Source organism: Lathyrus oleraceus, chromosome 5, assembly GCF_024323335.1.
Source record: "Lathyrus oleraceus cultivar Zhongwan6 chromosome 5, CAAS_Psat_ZW6_1.0, whole genome shotgun sequence".
Classification (NCBI taxonomy): domain Eukaryota; kingdom Viridiplantae; phylum Streptophyta; class Magnoliopsida; order Fabales; family Fabaceae; genus Lathyrus; species Lathyrus oleraceus.
In genome coordinates, this window is record NC_066583.1 from 341,890,656 (window position 1) to 341,910,021 (window position 19,366).

The 19,366-nt window shown below is 36.6% G+C and overlaps 1 protein-coding gene across 1 annotated transcript; it reads right to left on the minus strand.

The window, feature by feature from the left end:
• Positions 1–15,865: 15,865 nt before the first annotated feature.
• Positions 15,866–17,645, minus strand: LOC127080570 (uncharacterized). The gene is made up of 3 exons (XM_051020886.1): positions 17,600–17,645; positions 17,323–17,454; positions 15,866–16,422 (listed from the first exon to the last, which is right to left on the minus strand). Exons 1-3 carry the CDS (start codon positions 17,643–17,645, stop codon positions 15,866–15,868), a joined length of 735 nt encoding a protein of 244 aa, XP_050876843.1.
• Positions 17,646–19,366: the final 1,721 nt, after the last annotated feature.

The window sequence follows — 19,366 nt, forward strand, 5'->3', positions numbered from 1 at the left end:
AGAACGTATACCTATTGGGAGAAAATGTTCCATTATAACATGGCAATCATGGGTCTTTAAACTCTTTAACTTGAGGTCTTTCATAGACACAAGTCTTCTAATATCTGAAGAGTACCCTTCTGGAACTTTAACTTCACTTAGAAACTTACACAATGTTTTTTTCTCCTTTCTAGATAGAGTATAAGCAGCAGGAGGTAGATATGTTCGTTTTCCTTTCTTCAAGGGTCCTAATTCAGTTCTTATTCCCATCGCTATCAAGTCCTTTCTTGCCTTAAGGCCATCCTTAGACTTTCCTTGTATATTGAGTAACGTGCCAATAACACTTTCAAATACATTTTTTTCAATATGCATAACATCAAGAAAATGTCTCACATACAAGGACTTCCAATACGGCAATTCAAAAAAAACTGACCTCTTCTTCCACCCACTTTTGACAAGTGTGTGGGCAAAAGGCTTGCCAAACTGAGTATCCAAATCTTTCACCTTTTCAAAAATTTGATCACCCGTCAATATAGGTGGAGCTCTGCCTTGTTCTGTCTCTCCATTGAACGCCTTTCTCCATCCACGGTAGTGATGATTTGAATTTAAGAATCTCCGATGACCGAGAAAGACATTCTTCTGACCAAACTCCAAGCGCTTCCAATCTGTTTTATCTTCACAAATAGGACACGCACATTGACCTTTTATGCTATACCCTGATAGATTTCCGTATGCTGGAAAATCATTAATTGTGCCAAACAACATCGCCCTCAAGTTGAAACTTTCTTTCCTATATCCATCATAAACCTCCACACCGGTCTCCCACAAAATCTTTAAATCTTCGATTAAGGGCTTCAAGTACACGTCTATGTCATTCCCTGGTTGTTTAGGTCCAGAAATCAACATAGACAACATCGTGTACTTACGCTTCATACATAGCCATGGAGGTAGGTTATAAATCATAATAATCACAGGCCATGTACTGTGTGAGATACTCTGGATACCGTGTGGGTTCATTCCATCAGTAGATAATGCCAAGCGAAGGTTTCTTGATTCTTCTCCAAATTCAGGATAATCATTATCAATTTTCAACCACTGTGGTGAATCTGCCGGATGTCGATACTTTCCATCTATAATTCTTTCATCTGCATGCCAGGTCAAGTGTCTTGAATCGGTTTCACTACGAAACATGCGTCTAAATCTCAGAATAACAGGAAAATACCACAAGACTTTTGCTGGAGACAACTTGTTCTTATATCGCGAGACACCGCATTTAGGACACTCATTTAACGATGCATACTCATTTCGAAACAAAACGCAATCGTTTGGACATGCATGTATCTTATCATAGCTCATGCCAATAGAGCACAACATCTTTTTGGTCTCATATGTTCGATTGGGAAGAACATTATCCTCAGGAAGCATATCTTTCAAAAGGGCTAATAACTCTGTGAAACTTTTATCCGACCACCCATTGCCCGCCTTTAAGTTGTACAACTTTAATATCGCAGACAATCTTGTGAATTTAGTGCAACCATCATACAAAGGTTTCTATGCATCACTTACCAACCTCTCAAACATTTCAGGACAATCCTTAAGATCTCCTTCAAGTGCTTTTGCAATCTCTTCAACTCGATCAAAATCGTATGTATCTGCGCCACTATAGTTTGAGGCATAGGTCGTACTATCCCCCGGTTCAACATTATCGTTACTTTTCTCACCATGCAAATTCCAACATGTATAACTTCGATCAATTCCATGCCTCATTAGATGCGATGTCAACTGAACTGCGTCAACCCGTTTCCCATAACAACAACCCAAGCAAGGACATATCATTCTACTGGGGTCTTCGGCGTGCGCAACGGCAAACTTAACGAATTCTGATACCCCATTCTCGTACTCTCTCGACAATCGATTGGAAGACATCCATGTATTATCCATTACTAATTAGAATAAACAAAAAACAATTTCAGAAGAGTTCAAACACATTCGGACCTAGGTTTCTAATGATACTGGTGTTGACACAAAATCATATGTTCATAGGTCGTATAACCCATTACATCCGCTATCATGGTCACTAAAAACCAACCGTCAATTTCCTATTGCATCCGCTATCATGGTCGAAACAAACGTAGAAGGAGGAAACGCGCAGTAATAAGGTAAAACAGAAATTGGGCAAAGCTAAAACAAAGCAATAACATAAAACAGAAATTGGGAAAAGCATGTACCTTTGATTGGAAGAAGGAGGAAACGCGCATGTAGATCTAACAGAGGTGGAAGGAAAACGCCTCAGAACCCTAACATGAAAAAGAACGTTAATAACAGATAGTGAAATAACAAAACGCGCAGTATGTTATAATTTTAATGTTTACTAAAGGGGACATTAGAGGGCGCTTGTGGAAAAAAAGCGCCCTCTAAAGGGGGCCTAAGAGGGCGCTTATGAAAGCGCTCTCTAAGGCTTTCAAGAAGCGCTTTATAAGCTGGAAATGCACGTGGACTTATAACAGCGCTTTATTAAAAGTGCCCTCTAAGGGTAACCTTAGAGGGCGCTTTCTAAAAAGCGCCCTCTAAGGGTAACCTTAGAGGGCGCTTTCTAAAAAGCGCCATGTATTGTTGTCCCTCTATCTCCTCCTTATTTTTTCGTTTCACCTTAGAGGGCGCTTGTGGAAACAAAGCGCCCTCTAAAGGGGGCCTAAGAGGGCGCTTATGAAAGCGCTCTCTAAGGCTTTCTAGAAGCGCTTTATAAGCTGGAAATGCACATGGACTTATAACAGCGCTTTATTAAAAGCGCCCTCTAAGGGTAACCTTAGAGGGCGCTTTCTAAAAAGCGCCATGTATTGTTGTCCCTCTATCTCCTCCTTATTTTTTCGCTTCACCTTAGAGGGCGCTTTGTTACAAAAGCGCCCTCTAGAGTGCGCTGTCTATTGCTCCTTATTTTTTCGCTTCACTTTCGAGGGCGCTTTTGTAATAAAGCGCCCTCTAAGGTGCGCTGTCTATTCCAGTTTTTGACGTAGTGCTCCTTTCAGCCTTCTGTGGTGTTTGATCAGTTTTTAGCAACCTTTATCCTTCCTTTTGTGCGTGGATCCCGTCGAGTACGACGGATGCGTAGGGGTGCTAATACCTTCCCTTCGCATAACCGACTCCCGATCCCATCTTTCTCTGGTCGCGAGACCATGTTTTTTCCAGGTTTACTTCGAGCGTTTCCTTTCCCTCTTTTGGGATAAATAACGCACGGTGGCGGCTCTGTTGTTTCGTTTTCCCGTCGGTTTTTCGCGTAATGCGACAAATGGAAAGAGAATTCAAATGTCAAATATAATTGGTCAAAAGTGAATCAAATCATCATCAACCAATGCTAAAGAAAAGAGAAATAAAGGTTACAAATCAACAAGTCAAACATATTTTTTTGGTATTTTTGGAATTAAAATAAAATATAAAATAAAATAAAAAAAATATGGTCAAACCTCAAATTCAATTCAAATCAACTTCAACAAGTCCAATTGAATTCTCATAGGTCTAACATGGTCAAACAAGCTTTGACAAATTTTCTCAACAATTTTTGAAATCAGAAACCATTTAAAAACAATTAAAAATAATGAAAAATAACACAATATGAATCAAAATCTCAAATAAATCTCAAATCAATTAAGAAATTGATGAGAATATTTTTCATTGACTTATCATGATCCATAGGTGTTAGGAAAATATTTTTGGATTTTTCATATATCAAAAAGTATTTTAAAATGAATTAAAAATATTAAAAACCAAATAATTCACAAAAAATATTAAATGAAGTCACAAAAATAATTAAAAATCAAAATACGAAACTAGATTTTTCAAGAAAATTTTTGGCATTGGTCTCATATTTTTGTGAATTCAAATAAAATATTTATGAATTTTTGAAAATAAAAGGAATTAAATGAAATTAAAACAAAAATAAGAAAATTAGGAAAATCTAGCGCCATCTGATCAATTCATTAATTGACGTGGCAATGATCTCATGGTTCAGAGGCGCGGTTACATGGTGATCCTTGGTCTAGCGGGCAACACATGGAAATAAAATAAGTCAACATAATAAAAGGCCATGATTAAAACGTTTCAGCCAGATCCAAGGGTTTTGAGGCTCCCACGTGGAGATGGTGATGGAAACCACCATCATCTCCGGCCACCACGCGCAGGAAATCAAACCTTAATAAAAATGAAAAAGGAAGGTATCAAAATGAAGCTGAGGTGATGTACATCACCCCTGTAACCATGGATCATTCTCAAAGTTCCTATTTAAAGAGAAACATGAGCTTGAAAATCATGGTGCTTGATCTGAACTGGCACGATTTGCAAAATTGAGACCACCACTAGCCTGCCTCATGCATGAGGACTTCAGAAAACAGCACGAACCAAAGGAATTCACATTATATTTCAAGATCTATATAAAAAAAGTTTGGTGATATACCTCTGAAATGGAGCTTCAAACAACACGAATTGCCCAAACTCTTGATCCAATTTTGATCTGGAAGTGTGATGGTGATGCAAGGTTAAGGAATTATGCTTTGAAATCCAACTAATGATGTTGAAATTCAAGCTTGAAAATGAAATAGAAAAACTGAAATTCCTTTGGTGAGGGTTTGTTTTTCAATCCAGCAGCATTTCAGATCTCCTTGTTATTGAAGAATGAAGCTCAAGGCACCTCTATTTATAGTTGTATGTGATGCAATGCAATGCTTGGCTCGTGTGCATGAAATTTGGATCCTCCATGCATGGGTCTGTACAGGCGCATGTCAGGCCCAAAAATGAATGGAAATCCATGTTGAGATCAATTATAAGTGAACTGGACGTGTAATTGGAACTGCATTTGCTTGCACATGAAGTTACAAAGTGAATTGCAAAAATGAACATAAACATTAAGCTCTTCGAAACTCACTTATGGAAAGTCCAAAAAATTAATGTTACTAATGGTTGGAAAGCCCTTGAAATAAGGAAAAAAAGTCATGATGGGAAAAAATTCATTTGGAGTTTGGAAATTTATGAAAATTGGCTGTGCAGTTTTAGGTACAAAACATGTCTAGGTTCCCTTTGAAAATATTTACCAAAAACAAGCATCTTCAAGCCCTTCTGTTTCAATGATGCAAGCCTCAAATGGAAACACCTCCAACATAAAAGTTGTATATATTTTCAATATCATCAATTCATACTCAAATTTTGCATCACTTGGATTTTTCATGAGAAAGTTATGGGCACTTGAAGTTGGACATTTTTCAAATTCAATGACTTCGTTCCAAAGTGACCTATAATGTTTTGTATTATCACATGTGTTTATTTTAGGATTATGAAGTTTTGTCCAACATAACAATTGAAGTAGACATCTTAAAAGTTCCAATTCATTTCGTCACACCTCAAAATAATTAAAAATAAAGAAGTTAGGTCTTTGGGAAGTTGACCCAAAATTAGGGTTTCAGTCAAAGTGCCTATAATGTGTTGAAATGAATGATGACCTTCCAAGTTTCAAATGGATTTTTTATGAACATGAAGATTGTTAATATGGTTATTAAGAACATTGTTTATATTGGGGTCATCTTCATTTAACAAACATATCAAACATTGTGTCTCAGTGATCCTCAGTTTAGTCAGATGACTTGACTGGTCAACTTCTCGAGGCCAAGCTTCAAATCTTGATGAATAAATTATTGAGTATACTCACATAAGCTCATATATGAATAAAATAATAAACTAAAGAACTTCACTTGATTATATTTGATCATAGGTTGAGGTTGCTTCATGAGCAAGGCACAATCAAAGTACAGTTGAATTAGGGTTTCCTTGGGAAACAATCCTCAAGCCCTTTGGTTTATCTTGATCAAATTGGCAAATTGAGATACTTGTGAGACATACATTATGATTAGGAGCTTTGTGGACCATTTTCATTCTTATTCTCATCTTCATCTAGCCACTTCATTGAGCTTAGGAGCCTCGTAGGAGCATGGGAGTACATGATCACTTGAGCTTCAAAACAAAAAGAGTTAGTGACATGTTTTTGTACTTTTGGTTAGTAAACAAATAAGAAAAGCAATAATATACAATGCAAGCATTCTTTGTGGTCTCAAACCACTCACACAAGTCCCACCCCTAGGGTTAAGGAGCCACACATGCTATGATCCTTGAGGCAATGCATTGAGCAAATGATATGATGCCATGAGGGATCTTAGGGTCAAAATTAGGGTCTTACAACTTGTAATCTTCATTTCTCTTCTGTTTCCCATTGGTTGATGATGACTTTGTTCACATTTGATCAATTTAATTAGATACTTGAATTCTCTTTCCATTCATTTCATCTTCATCCCTTTCTTTTTATTTTGGCCAATGAGTTAATGTCTTATTGTTGGTATTGACTAATGAGAGGTTTAACCTTCTTTGATCCAAACGAAACTCAACTTAATCCAAGATCAAGTTATTTTGTTTCCTAGATAGGTTGCTTCTTGGTCAAGCAAAAAACCTAGAGTCCATACAAGGCCCTTCCTCTTTTGTTTTGGCATGGAAAGTTTTTGGAGCTTGGCTTACTAGTCATGATCTCTAACTTGTGTTTATTTGCCTATAGTTTTATGGACCGGCCTCAGATAGGTGTGACTACTACATTAGTCCACTTACGATTGCTTAACATAGCGCTACATTGTCTTATAACAAACTAACATAACCATACTAATTACTAACTTTAATTTGAGCATTTAATTTCTTTCCTTTTACTTTAATGCAATTTACTTCTTTCTCATTTATTCATATTGCTTTTTACTTTTCTCACTTGAGCACATACTTTATGTTTATGTCATTTTTCTTTTGCTCATTTGAGCTCATTATTGTATAAATATATTGCCACCTTGTGTTTGTTTTGTGAGCCTAATGCAAAAAGGAGAAAGGGCTTAGAATTAGGACTTACCTATGCTTAAAGGAGTTCAAGAGCAACTAGGCCTCATGCCTTTAGAATGCTAAACTTGTTGAAGAGCAACTAGGCCTCGTGCCTTTAGAATGCTAAATTTTAAAAGTTGACTTTAGAGGACTTCTCATCTAACCTATTCTTTGTCCATTCCCCTTATTGTGTTGTGAACATTTTGATGTTTGCTCTTGTGTGATAGGGATTCCATCTTGAGACAGTAAAGAGGACCATTGTCATGAATAGTCAAGTCAAGAGAGACGAGCCAAATGGAGATCCTAGGAGCTTGAATCCAAATATTGTGTGATTGCTTGTTTATTTGCTAAATCCAAAGGAAAGGAGCATCTTGAATCATATCTATGATTTCAAGAAGAGGAACTCCAAGGGTTTTATCTTTCCCCTCTTATCTTTGTATGCTTTAGGACTAGCCCTTCCCTTCTTCTCTAACCCAAACTTTGACATTGCTTTCAAACTAGAAACTTAGGCCTTATGCCTTTGACTTTTCAAAACCATTTTCATCAATACTCATTGTGAACAAATCTTAATCCAACTTTGACTTCATTTTGTAAATAAACCTAACTTGTAAATATAACTCAGTTGAAGTTGTTTTTGTGGTTCCAATGGCCACCTTTGTTAAAACGTTTTTCATAAACATTAGTCATAGGTTTGAGTTATCATAGTGGTTGATGTAAACCTCACCTCATCCTTAGTGATTGGATTATAAGCCTTCCATACTTATTATAGGGTTAACCCCTCACTAGTATGTTGAAGCCCTCCTTAGATGGTGGATTGTTGGTTTAGGTTGAGTTTTCTCCCTTTGATAACAAAAGACCTTAAGGCTTTTGATCAAATCAATTCACCAATCTTTGTTATTTTTACCCCGAACAACGAGGTTTTGATCCTACCCTTGTGATGGTACGTAGGCAATGGGTTCATCCATTCAAACAACAAATTTGTAAATATAATTTATTCTCTTCTCATCCCTCCAATCTTTTGCACATATTTTCACAAATACCAACCTACAACACATATTTGCAAAAAGAGGTTCCCTTAGAGTACTAAGGATGTTTTGGGTGCGTAAAACCTTCCTATTTCATAACCAACCCCCTTATCCAGATCTATGACATTTTTATTAGTTTTTTATTTGATAAAACTTCTTACTTGGCTTTTGTTCTCTTTTTAGCCTTTCCTTTGGACAAATAAAAGTGCGGTGGCGACTCGAATTGTATGATTTACTTTTGATTTATTCAATAAATCTAAAGGTAACGAATACCCCGCTACAGAAAAGTGGCGACTCTGCCGGGGAATAACACTGTTTCCTAGTGGGTTTAGCCTACTTTTTGCTTATATGTGATGTATGTTTATATTTATTGGTGACATATTTTTGTGCAAATTTGGGATGACTTTATTTTTGTAATGTATAAATTGCTTGATATATTAATTGCTTGTATGCTTGGTGGTTTCTCGTGAGATGAGTTCTGTACCCGAACTCGAGTGCACTTATGATAGGAGAATGGCATAGTATTGTTGACTTGTGTGGAGTTATTCCTTAGCAAGTTGACTTACAAGTTCATTCACTTGGTGGAGGTCTTGTTGGGATCAATAATGTCACACAAGTACTCGTGGTTAGGCATATCTCTTTCCAATATAAACCTTAGAAGCCAGGGACCTTAGATACCTAGCCCATCTTGGCCTATTCTAGGACGTAGTGCGAAGGTCGTTCAAGTGTAAGATTTGATATGATTGTTACGCGATACTACACTCATAAGAGTCTCTCTTGAGAATATTTTTGGAATACGAGTAATCGTTTTATCCATAATATCCGAAAGATGAGATGATGACTATGGGGACCTTTTTAGAACATGATTGTCAGGTTCAACCATAGTACACTCCAATTGGGTGGTTCTTAACCGAGACTCCATGCCCGTGACTTACAACAAACCCATGATTCGCGGTTGATTCGCTCTCGTACATCCTTAATATCAATGGAACTTGGGTGTTGATAAGGTGTAAACCATAATCCACCAAAATCGATGATTGATATTGACGATGACTTGAGCCATCCCGTGACCTTTGTGTGGTGTGACTTGCTTGATCCTTGAGTGTGATTGTTGCATCCTTGCATTCATGCATTCATTTGCATCCATATCATCAACTGTAAAATTTTCAAGGAACTTAAGAGGTCTATTTGCAAATTTTCAGACATGGATAAGCAAAGAAGGAATACGAAGAAGTACAGTTTCAGACAATCCGACTTAAAAGAGTTAAGGATTTTGACAACTTATGTATTAGAGCCCTTGGAGTTCAAAGCTCGCCATGGGAAGCTTCTGTCTATTCTTTCTACCAAGGTGGATGAAGGTCTGATGAATGTGTTGGTGCAGTTCTACGATCCTCTGTATCGGTTCTTCACTTTTCCGGATTTCTAGCTTCTGTCTACACTTGAGGAGTATGCTTATCATGTGGGTATACCTATTCTTGACCAGTTTCCGTTTAGTGGTTTGGAGAAGATTTCGTCTTCTCAAGAGATTGCTGATATGCTTCATATGGATGTATCTGATATTGGTGCCAATATGACTACCAAAGGTGGAATTCAAGGATTCCCATCTGATTTTCTGATTGCCAAAGCTACTTTGTTTAGGAAGGCCATGAGTGAGGACGCTTTTGAAGCCATATTTATACTACTCATCTACGGGCTAGTGTTATTTCCCGACATCGACAATTTCGTGGATATGAACGCTATTGGGATTTTCTCTTCTCTCTATCCCGTTCCGACTCTGTTGGGTGACACTTATTTCTCGTTGCATATGAGGAATGCAAAGGGTGGTGGTTCCATTGTGTGTTGTCTGCCTCTGTTCTACAAGTGGTTTATTTCGCACTTGCCTCAGACGATTGCCTTCAAGGAGAACAAGGGATGTCTACGGTGGTCTGTGAGACTTATGTCTCTCACTAATGATGATATCTTTTTGTATAATCGTGTTTATGACGGTGTTCAGATTATTGACTCTTGTGGTGAGTTCTCCAATGTGCCTCTTCTTGGTACATGTGGTGGAATTAACTATAATCTTGCTTTGGCTCGCCGTCAGCTTGGGTTACCCTTAAAGGATAAATCTAACAACGTTTTATTGGAAGGATTATTCTTTTAAGAGGGTAAAGATCCCCAGAACTTGAAGGATAGGATGGTCCGCGCCTGGCGCAAAGTTCATAGGAAAGGGAGGAATGAGCTTGGTCCGAAGAATTATGTTGCTTTGTAACCTTACACCGCTTGGGTAAGGAAGAGAGCTCTTGAGTATCGCATGCCGTACGATTATCCGAGACCTACCCCTATGGTTATGGTTGGTGTAAGACCCTAATTTTTACCCTAAGATCCCTCATGGCATCATATAATTGCTCATTGCATTTACCTCAAGGATCATAGCATCTTGGCTCCTTACCCTTGGGTTGGGACTTGTGTGAGTTGGTTTGAGACCACCAAGCATGCTTGAATTGTATATTATTGCTTTTCTTATTTTGTTTACTAACCAAAAGCACAAAAGTATGTCACTAACTTTGTTTGTTTTGAAGCTCAAGCAGTCATGTGATCTAAGGCTCATAGGAGGCCCCATGCCCATTGAAGTGGCCAAATGAGAAGTAAAAGCAAGCATGACAATGGTTCCCAGAGCTCTCAATCATAATATATGTCTCCCAAGCATCTCAATTTTTCAATTTGATCAAGATAAACCAAAGGGCTTAAGGATTGTTTCCCAAGGAAGCCCTAATTCAAGTGTGCATTGACTATACCTTGCTCATGAAGTAACCTCAACCCATGATCAAATAAAATAAAGGGAAGTTCTTTCATTCATCATTTTATGCATATATGAGCTTATTTGGGTGTCCTCAATCATCCATTCATTAAGATTTGAAGTTTGGACTTGAGAAGTTGATCAGTCAATTCATCTAACTATTTTGAAATCTACTCAGACCTAACTTTTGATGTGTTTGTCAATGAAGATTACCCCAAGAACAACAATTTTATTAATAACAATATAAACAACTTTCATGTTCATCAAAAATCCATTTGAAACTTGGAAGGTCATCATTCATTTCAAAACATTATAGGTCATTTTGACTGAAACCCTAATATTGGGTCAACTTCCCAAGGACCTAACTCCTTCATTTTTTATTATTTTGAGGTGAGACCAAGTGCATTGGAAATTTTAAGATGTATACTTAAATTGTTATGTTGGACAAAATTTCATAATCCTAAAAGAAACACATGTGCTAATACAAAACATTATAGGTCACTTTGGACCAAAGTCATTGAAATGTGAAAAAGTCCAACTTCAAGTGCCCATAACTTTCTCATCAAAAATCCAAATGATGCAAAATTTAAGTCCAAATTGTTTTCCTTGAAAAGATATACAACTTTGATGTTGGAGGTTTTGTCATTTGAGGCATGCATCATTGAAACAGAAGGGCTTGAAGTTGATCCATTTTGGCAAAATTTCCATATACAAGTTTTGTACCTTGAACTTCATGGCCAGTTTTCAATATTTTCCCAACTCCAAATGGATTTTTGTTCAACATAACAGTTGTTCCTTATGTCAAGACCTTTCCAACCATTACCCACATGCCTATGTTTCAATTTTTCAAATGGCATTTTCGAAGAGGTGAAGTTTTAGGTTCAATTATGCATAACATGTTAAAATTCCATGCACAAGCCAATGCATTGCCATCTGCACGTCCAAATACATTTGTTTGATCATCAGCACTCAAATGCAGTTGAGTTTGGGCCTCACATGCGCCTGTACAGGCCCATGCATGGAGGACCCAAGCTCATGCACACACGAGTTCTTCATTGCATTGCATTAGCCTTGGCTATAAATAGGATGCTTTGCTCACTTCAAATCTCAACCTAAAGGCGCCTGAAGCTCTGCACAACTGATTCCCCAACCCTCCATTAAAGGAATTCTAAAAATTTTCTCCATTTTTCAAGCTCAAATTTCAACTTCATTGGTTGATCTTTGGCTTCCAAATTCCTTAGCCTTGCTTCATTGTTACTTCAAGATCAAGTTGCACTGAAGATTTAGATTGGATCAAGCTCACACAAACTGCACTGCAAAGGTTTTCACTCCAACTGTTTTCCTTCGAATCTCTTTAGATATTGAACATTATTTGTATTGGTTGGCATCTCTGAAGTCCTCATGTGATAGGAAATTGATTTGTGGTTTTAATTTTGGGAATTGAACAAGTTCAAATTGAATACCTTGTTTTTCCGTCTCATATTTCTCCTTCTATGAGAGTCTTGAGCAAAAACTAAGGTCACAGGGGTGATGTACATCACCCCAGCTTTCGATTGGCATATAGATCGCGTGTTATGGTTGAGGTTTGAAAACCTGCAACTGGTGGCCGGAACTGGCCTTCTCACCGGAAAAGATGGTGGTTTCCACCACCGTCCCCACGCGTCCTAGCCTCAGCCCTTGGATCCATGTTTCCAGATCTAATCCTAGCACTTCATTGTTATGACTTTATTTAAATCCATGTGCCACGCTGTTGACTAAGGATCACAATGCGCGCACGCTTCTCATCCACCAGATCAGCCACGTCAATTAATGAAGTGGATCTGACGCATCAGGATTTTTTCTATTTTTAATTATCTTTTATTCCATTTTATTTTAAAAATTCATAACTTCTTTATTTTGAATCACAAAAATATGGGACCAATTGCAAAAAAATTCTTTTGAATTCTAGTTTCTAAAAATGATTTTTAATTATTTTTGTGATTCCATTTAATATTTTTTGTGAATTATTTCATTTCTGATTGTTTTTAATTCATTTAAAATACTTTTTGATATTCAAAAATGCCAAAAATATTTTCTTAACATCTTTGGATGATGATGAATTTATGAAAAATATTCTCATCAATTTCTTAATTGATTTGAGATTTATTTGAGATTTTAGTCCAATTATGTTATTCTTCTTCATTTTTAATTGTTTAAAATTAGTTTCTGTATTCAAAAAATGATGAAATTTTTTGTCAAACCTTGTTTGACCATGTTAGACTTATGATGATCCAATTGAACTTTACCAAGTTGATTTGAATTGGATTTGAAGTTTGACCTTTATTTGTTCATTTTATTTCATGTATTATTTTAATTCCAAACAAATACAAAAATATATTTTTGTTATTTCTTGACTTCTAATCTTCATTTCACTTCTGTTTACCATTGATTGATGTTGATTCCATTCATGTTTGATCAATGTGTGTTGGTTATGTCTTTTAATTTCTCATTTGTGTAAATTCCATTTCCATCTTCATCTTCTTCTTTTTCTTTTTGACCAATGAGTTAATGATTGGTGGTTGGCCTTGACATATGAGAGGCTTAACCTTCTTTGATCCAAATCAAATTCATCTTGATCAAAGATCAAGTGAATTGCTTTGTGTCCAATATAGGTTGCTTCTTGGTCAAGCAAAAAACATAAATCCATACAAGGTCATCCCTCTTTTCTTTTGACATGGCAAGTTGTAGGAGTTTGGCTTACTAGTCATGATCTCTAACTTGTGTTTAATTGCCTATAGTTTTATTGACCGGCCTCAGATAGGTGTGACTACTATATTAGTCCACTTACGATTGCTTAACATAGCGTTAAATTGCCTTATGGCACACTAACACTAACTACTAATTACTAACATTTAATTCTTGCAATTTACTTTAATGCAATTTAATTTCTTCATCATTAATTCATTTGTCTTTGCCCTTTGCTCACTTGAGCTCATGTTTATGCTTATGCAATTTTCCTTTTGCTCACTTGAGCATATTATTATGTATATATTATTGCCTTAATACTAGAATGAAAATTTTTGTTGTATGTCAATTAAATCAATGATAAGTAGTTATCCCAACTCATTTTTCTAGAACACAAGCTCTCAACAAATCTTCCAAGGATTAGATAGTCTAGTATGTCTGACCATATGTCTGCGGATGATAAGTTGAACTCAATATCAACTTAGTTCCCAAAGCTTCCTACAAACTCTACCAAAACCTTGATGTTAACCTTAGAACTCTATTTGATATAATGTCGTGCAACTTCACAATCTCACTAATGTAAACCTCCGCTAGCTTTTGCAACGGATAGCTGATTTATATCAGAATGAAATAATCCGATTTAGTCAGTTTATCAAAAATAACCCAAATAGAATCACTTCCCTTCTCCATATTCAGAAAACCTATCACAAAGTCCATAGAAATGTTGTCCCATTTCGACTCAGAAACACTCAATGGTTGCATTAATCTTGATGGCTTCTGATGCTCGATCTTCTCCTTCTGACGAACCAAACAAGAATATACAAACTTATCAACATCCTTATTCATATCTGATAACCAAAAAATCTTCTTAAGGTCTTGATACATCTCTGTAGCACCGAGATGAATACTCAACCCACTTCTGTGAACTTCCTCAAGAATCTCCTTCTTAAGCTCTGTAAAATCTGGTACACAGACTATATCTCTGAACCGAATAACACCATTCTCAATAATTTTGAAATCCACCTCTTTACCTTGATTTATCAACATTAGCTGATCAATCAATCCCAAATCTGATTTCTGGCCCTCTTTGATATCGTCCAAAACAATGTTAGTCAACTTCAGCATACCTAACATAACACTTTGTGGTGTCATCTCGCATACCAAACTAAGATCTCATAATTGCTCAATTTAGTCCATCTCTCTAACCATCAATGTTGACATATGTAAGGACTTTATACTCAAAGAATCTTCCACTACATTTGCTTTACCCGAATGGTAACTCCACTCAAAGTCATAGTTTTTCAAGAACTCAAGCCATCTTCTCTACCTCATGTTCAACTCTTTCTAATCAAACAAGTATTTCAAACTCTTGTGATCACTGAAAAACCTCAAACCTTAAACAATACAAATAATGCCTCCAAATCTAAGTCATAGGTAGGATGATTCCTCTCATGAACCTTGAGTTATCTCAAAGGATAAGCTACCACTTTACTCTTCTACATAAGCACGCCATCCAAGCCCATCTTCAAAGATTCACAAAACACCAAAAAGGATTCCCTAGCATCTAGTAGAACAAAAATTGGAGTTGTCGTCAACCTCTTTTTCAACTCTGGAAAGCTTTTCTCACACTAAGCATCTCACACAGAAGCTTGTCCTTTTCGAGTTAATTGTGTCAAAGGAAAATTTAACATCGAAAAGCCTTCTATAAATCTTTTGTGATAATCATCCAAACCAAGAAAACTTGTTATCTCAGTAATAGACTTAGGAGTCTCCCACTGCAATATTATGTCTACCTTAGACGGATTGATCGATATACCACCACTGAAAACCACATGACCAAGGAAGCTCACTTCATGCAAGTAGAACTTACACTTGGACAACTTCGCATCTAACTTCTTCTTTTGCAAACTTTGCAACATAACTCTCAGATATCCTGCATGATTTTCATCTGACTTCGAATACACCAAGATATCGTCAATGAATAGCACAATAAACTGGTCTAAATATGGATGAAAGATTCTCTTCATGTACTTCATAAACACATCTGGCATATTATACACACTAAACGATATCATTGAGTACTCATAGTGACAATATCAGGTTCTAAAAGAAGTCTTCAGGATATCTTTAACCTTCACTTGAATCTGATGATAACCTGATCTCAAACCAATCTTTTGAAAACAAAAGCACCTACCAACTTATCCATAAGGTCATCAATTCTCGGAAGAGAATACTTGTTCTTAATTATGACCTTATTCAATTTTCAATAGTCAACACATAACCCCATGCTACCATCTTTCTTCTTCACCAACAACATTGTTGCTCCCCACGGTGTTACACTGGGTCTAACAAACTTTTTCTCAAGATGATCTTCTAACTGATACTTCAACTCGCTTAACTCTGATGTAAACATTCAATATGGAGCCATCGACACAGGTCTAGTACCAAGTATTAAATCTATGACGAACTAAACTTCACATTCATAAGGCAAGTCACAAATATCATCAGGAAAAACATCAAGGAATTCACACACCACTAAAATATCACTAGCCGCAACATTGTTCTCCATTCTCAGAGAAGTGAACAACACAAGTACCTGTTCATTCTCCCTCAAAGACCACTTAACTTGACCGGTAGATAAGAATCTTGAATCCAAATTCTCCTTGGGTTTGAGAAACAACACAATCTTGTCAAAGCAATTGATGTACACATGGTTGAACTCTATAAAGTTCATCCCCAAAATCATATTGAGTTGAGTCAACAAAAAACAAACTAAGTCTGTCCAAAATTCTTTACCAAAAGTTGTCAAAGGACAAGTCAAATACACTAGCGTAGTAGTCACCAAACCATTAGCTGGTGTATCAATGACTATACTTCCATTCATAGAGGACACTTCAAAATTCATCTTGTTAACAAATTCAATATAAATAAATGAATAAGTTCCACCAGTATCAATCATTTCAATTATCACAACATTGTGAGTAAAACACGTACCTCGAATGAAGTTATCTGATTTCGAGACATCTGCACCACTCAAAGCAAATACTCTACCATTAGTCTAAGCAGCAGCCGACACCTTCTTTGATATTGTGTATTGATGTGACCCTGCTCGCCACGATTATAACATGTCGGCACATTACTCCTACATTTAGTAATGCGGTGACATGTCTTCCCATATTTGACGTCTTCGGACCTTCACTCTTACATTCATTAGCACAGTGACCCAACTTTTCACACTTGAAAAACTCCAGATATTTAAGCCCCCTCCCCCACTTATCTCTTTCCCACCTATATATTTCTGTTGAAATTTCTGCTTCCCTTTATCAGCTAGAGTCAGATACGGTTTCCTACAAAACTGATTTCCACTCTTCTTCCATCTAGCACTTTAGTAGTGAGTAAATCTAGCCCTACTATCTTCATCATATATCCTACACTTATTCACTAGCACATAGAACCGACAAATCTTCTGATAACAATTAATTGCTTTATTTCAGGATACAAGCCACTTTTGAACTTGATTCTCTTTGACCCTTCAACTGCCACACCATTATAGTGTGGACAAAATCCACAACCTCTTAGAACTTAGCAATGTAGTCAGCAATAGACAAGTTTCCTTGCTTCAGCTCAAGGAACTCAATCTCTTTCTTACTGTGAACATCAGCAAGGAAACACTTCTCTAGGAATTCAGTTCTGAACACAGTCCAAGAAATACCACTACCATTAACTTCCATTCTCTAACGCGCATTATCCCACCACTATTCAGCCTCTTTTGAAAACATGTGAGTACCAAACAATACTTTCTAGGCATCGGTGCAAGCCATAACCCAAAAAATCTTCTCAATCTCTCAGAGCCATATCTGAGCACCTTCCGGCTCATATCTTCCCTTGAAGGTTGGAGGATTGTTCCTATGAAACATCCCTAACACATAAATTTCGCATCGCTTCCATTTTGATTATTCTGATTCGCCTGTAAATCCGCCTTTGCCCAAGCCATCGCCTGAGCAATTTCTTGAAGAGATTCAATAATTTCTTCATCATTTTTACCTCCATCCATTTCTTTATACACAATAAGCAAAAAAAATTATCTAATCAAAAATAGTAAAGAAAATAGAATTAGACGAAGAAACCAGCCGAGAGTGTTTGCACACATCTCACGCACAAAGGATGGCAACTAGTTCACAACTTGGGCGAATGGACCTACCTGCTCTTATACCACTATGTAACACCCTAATTCCCCGACTCAACATTTAGTAATATAATTAAATTTTAACTCAACACTTAGAGTGTCACGCATAATTCACCAAACATAAAAACCAACAAAATAAAATCCTATGAATTACGCAACGAAAATAATAAAGTTTGACATATATCGTCTCAACAATAAATGAATAACAAAGTGGTTCAACAACTCCAAAATGAATAAGACGTATAACAAAGAAATATAAAATAACTTGTACCCATTGCCACATATCAGAGCGACTCCACTAAAGACCCGAACCATAAATAACTAAAGAGGCCTCAACACCGTTCTCTAGCTCACGCAGTTACCCCTTTACCTGATTGTCTATACTCTAGAGGAGTACATGCACCACAACAACAAAAATAGGGGTAGAAATATGCTCAAATATATTAATGGTGCAAAATATAGAAAGGATAACATATTCATCACAATAATCAATGACATGCTTATTCAGCACAATAAACAAATCATAATGAGTACTCGATCACACGTGCAGGTATATATGCAGGTGTACCCACTACTCGACTTTATATGAACGTGGTACCGATTTTGGCATTACTTGCTCCCGGTCCCCTCTTCTGAACTATAGCTCACCATAACCATCACGGATCCCCACTACTGAATTAGCAACGCTTCACTGATCCCATCACTAAAATCAGCTACTCGCTCCTGGTCACTACTTTTAAACTAAAGCTCATCACTAAATTTAAGTTCGTACACCATGATGCATGAACTCAACAACAACCTGTAAATATGATCATTCACCGTCGGCCCAAGTTCTGACCCTATACATTGCCAATAAGTCAATCACCTCAACACAACAAGTGTGATATGCAAATATATTCAACAATACATAATCAGAGAATTATATCCACATTCCAAATTGTATTCTATTACTCATAATATTTTTTTGCACAATAATTAAACTCGTCAAACATATCAAAATGGAAACAAAATATTAAACTCGCATGAAAATAGCATCGAAAACTTATATGGCCGCTTAGAACTAGTCAGTGATGCTCGTGGTGGTCGGCCCATCACCCCATCAGACATCCCTCTTCTTACAACCCGTTATCTATTGACGATGGGTAGGGAAAATCCTGCCCGAGAATCATGACGGTCGCCCTGTCTTCCAACTGACGTCTGTTAAGTCTTTCAGATGTGTGGCAGACTGTGCGTCATATCAGTGACGTCTGTCATCGCGTTATAGAAAATCTAGAACGCGATTTCTGCCATGGGAGCTCATTCAAAGCTCCTATTTTGATCCCATAACACCCAATATGCACATAAACATTATATATATATATATATATATATATATATATATATATATATATATATATATATATATATAAACATTATATATATATATATATATAAACATTATATATATATATATATATAATGCTTATTGCATCAATGATCCACTGGTTAATCATATAATTCATTAATTTATCCCAAATCTATGATTATGTTCATCACCTAAAAACCATAAACATGAACAATAATCCAATCAATTTGCACATACAGAAGCACATGAAAATCAGTAGTAAAACAGTGCACAAATTTCATATCATTCACAACAATTATAACAAGTTTTACACAACCTTTTCTAAATACACATAAAACATCAACCTTGGAAGAAATAGGAGAAAAACTTATAGGAGAGTGAGGATTCCTCTATATCCTTCATGTATTTGACACCAATATTAGAGTAATCCCCCCTAT

Coding starts and splice junctions, on each gene's coding strand:
- LOC127080570 (XM_051020886.1), bottom strand. CDS start 17,645: ATGTTGAGTCGGGGAATTAGGGTGTTACATAGTGGTATAAGAGCAG. Junction 17,455..17,599: donor ACATAGTGGTATAAGAGCAG/GTAGGTCCATTC, acceptor TTGTGTATAAAG/AAATGGATGGAGGTAAAAAT. Junction 16,423..17,322: donor AAGCGATGCGAAATTTATGT/GTTAGGGATGTT, acceptor TGAGTGGTGCAG/ATGTCTCGAAATCAGATAAC.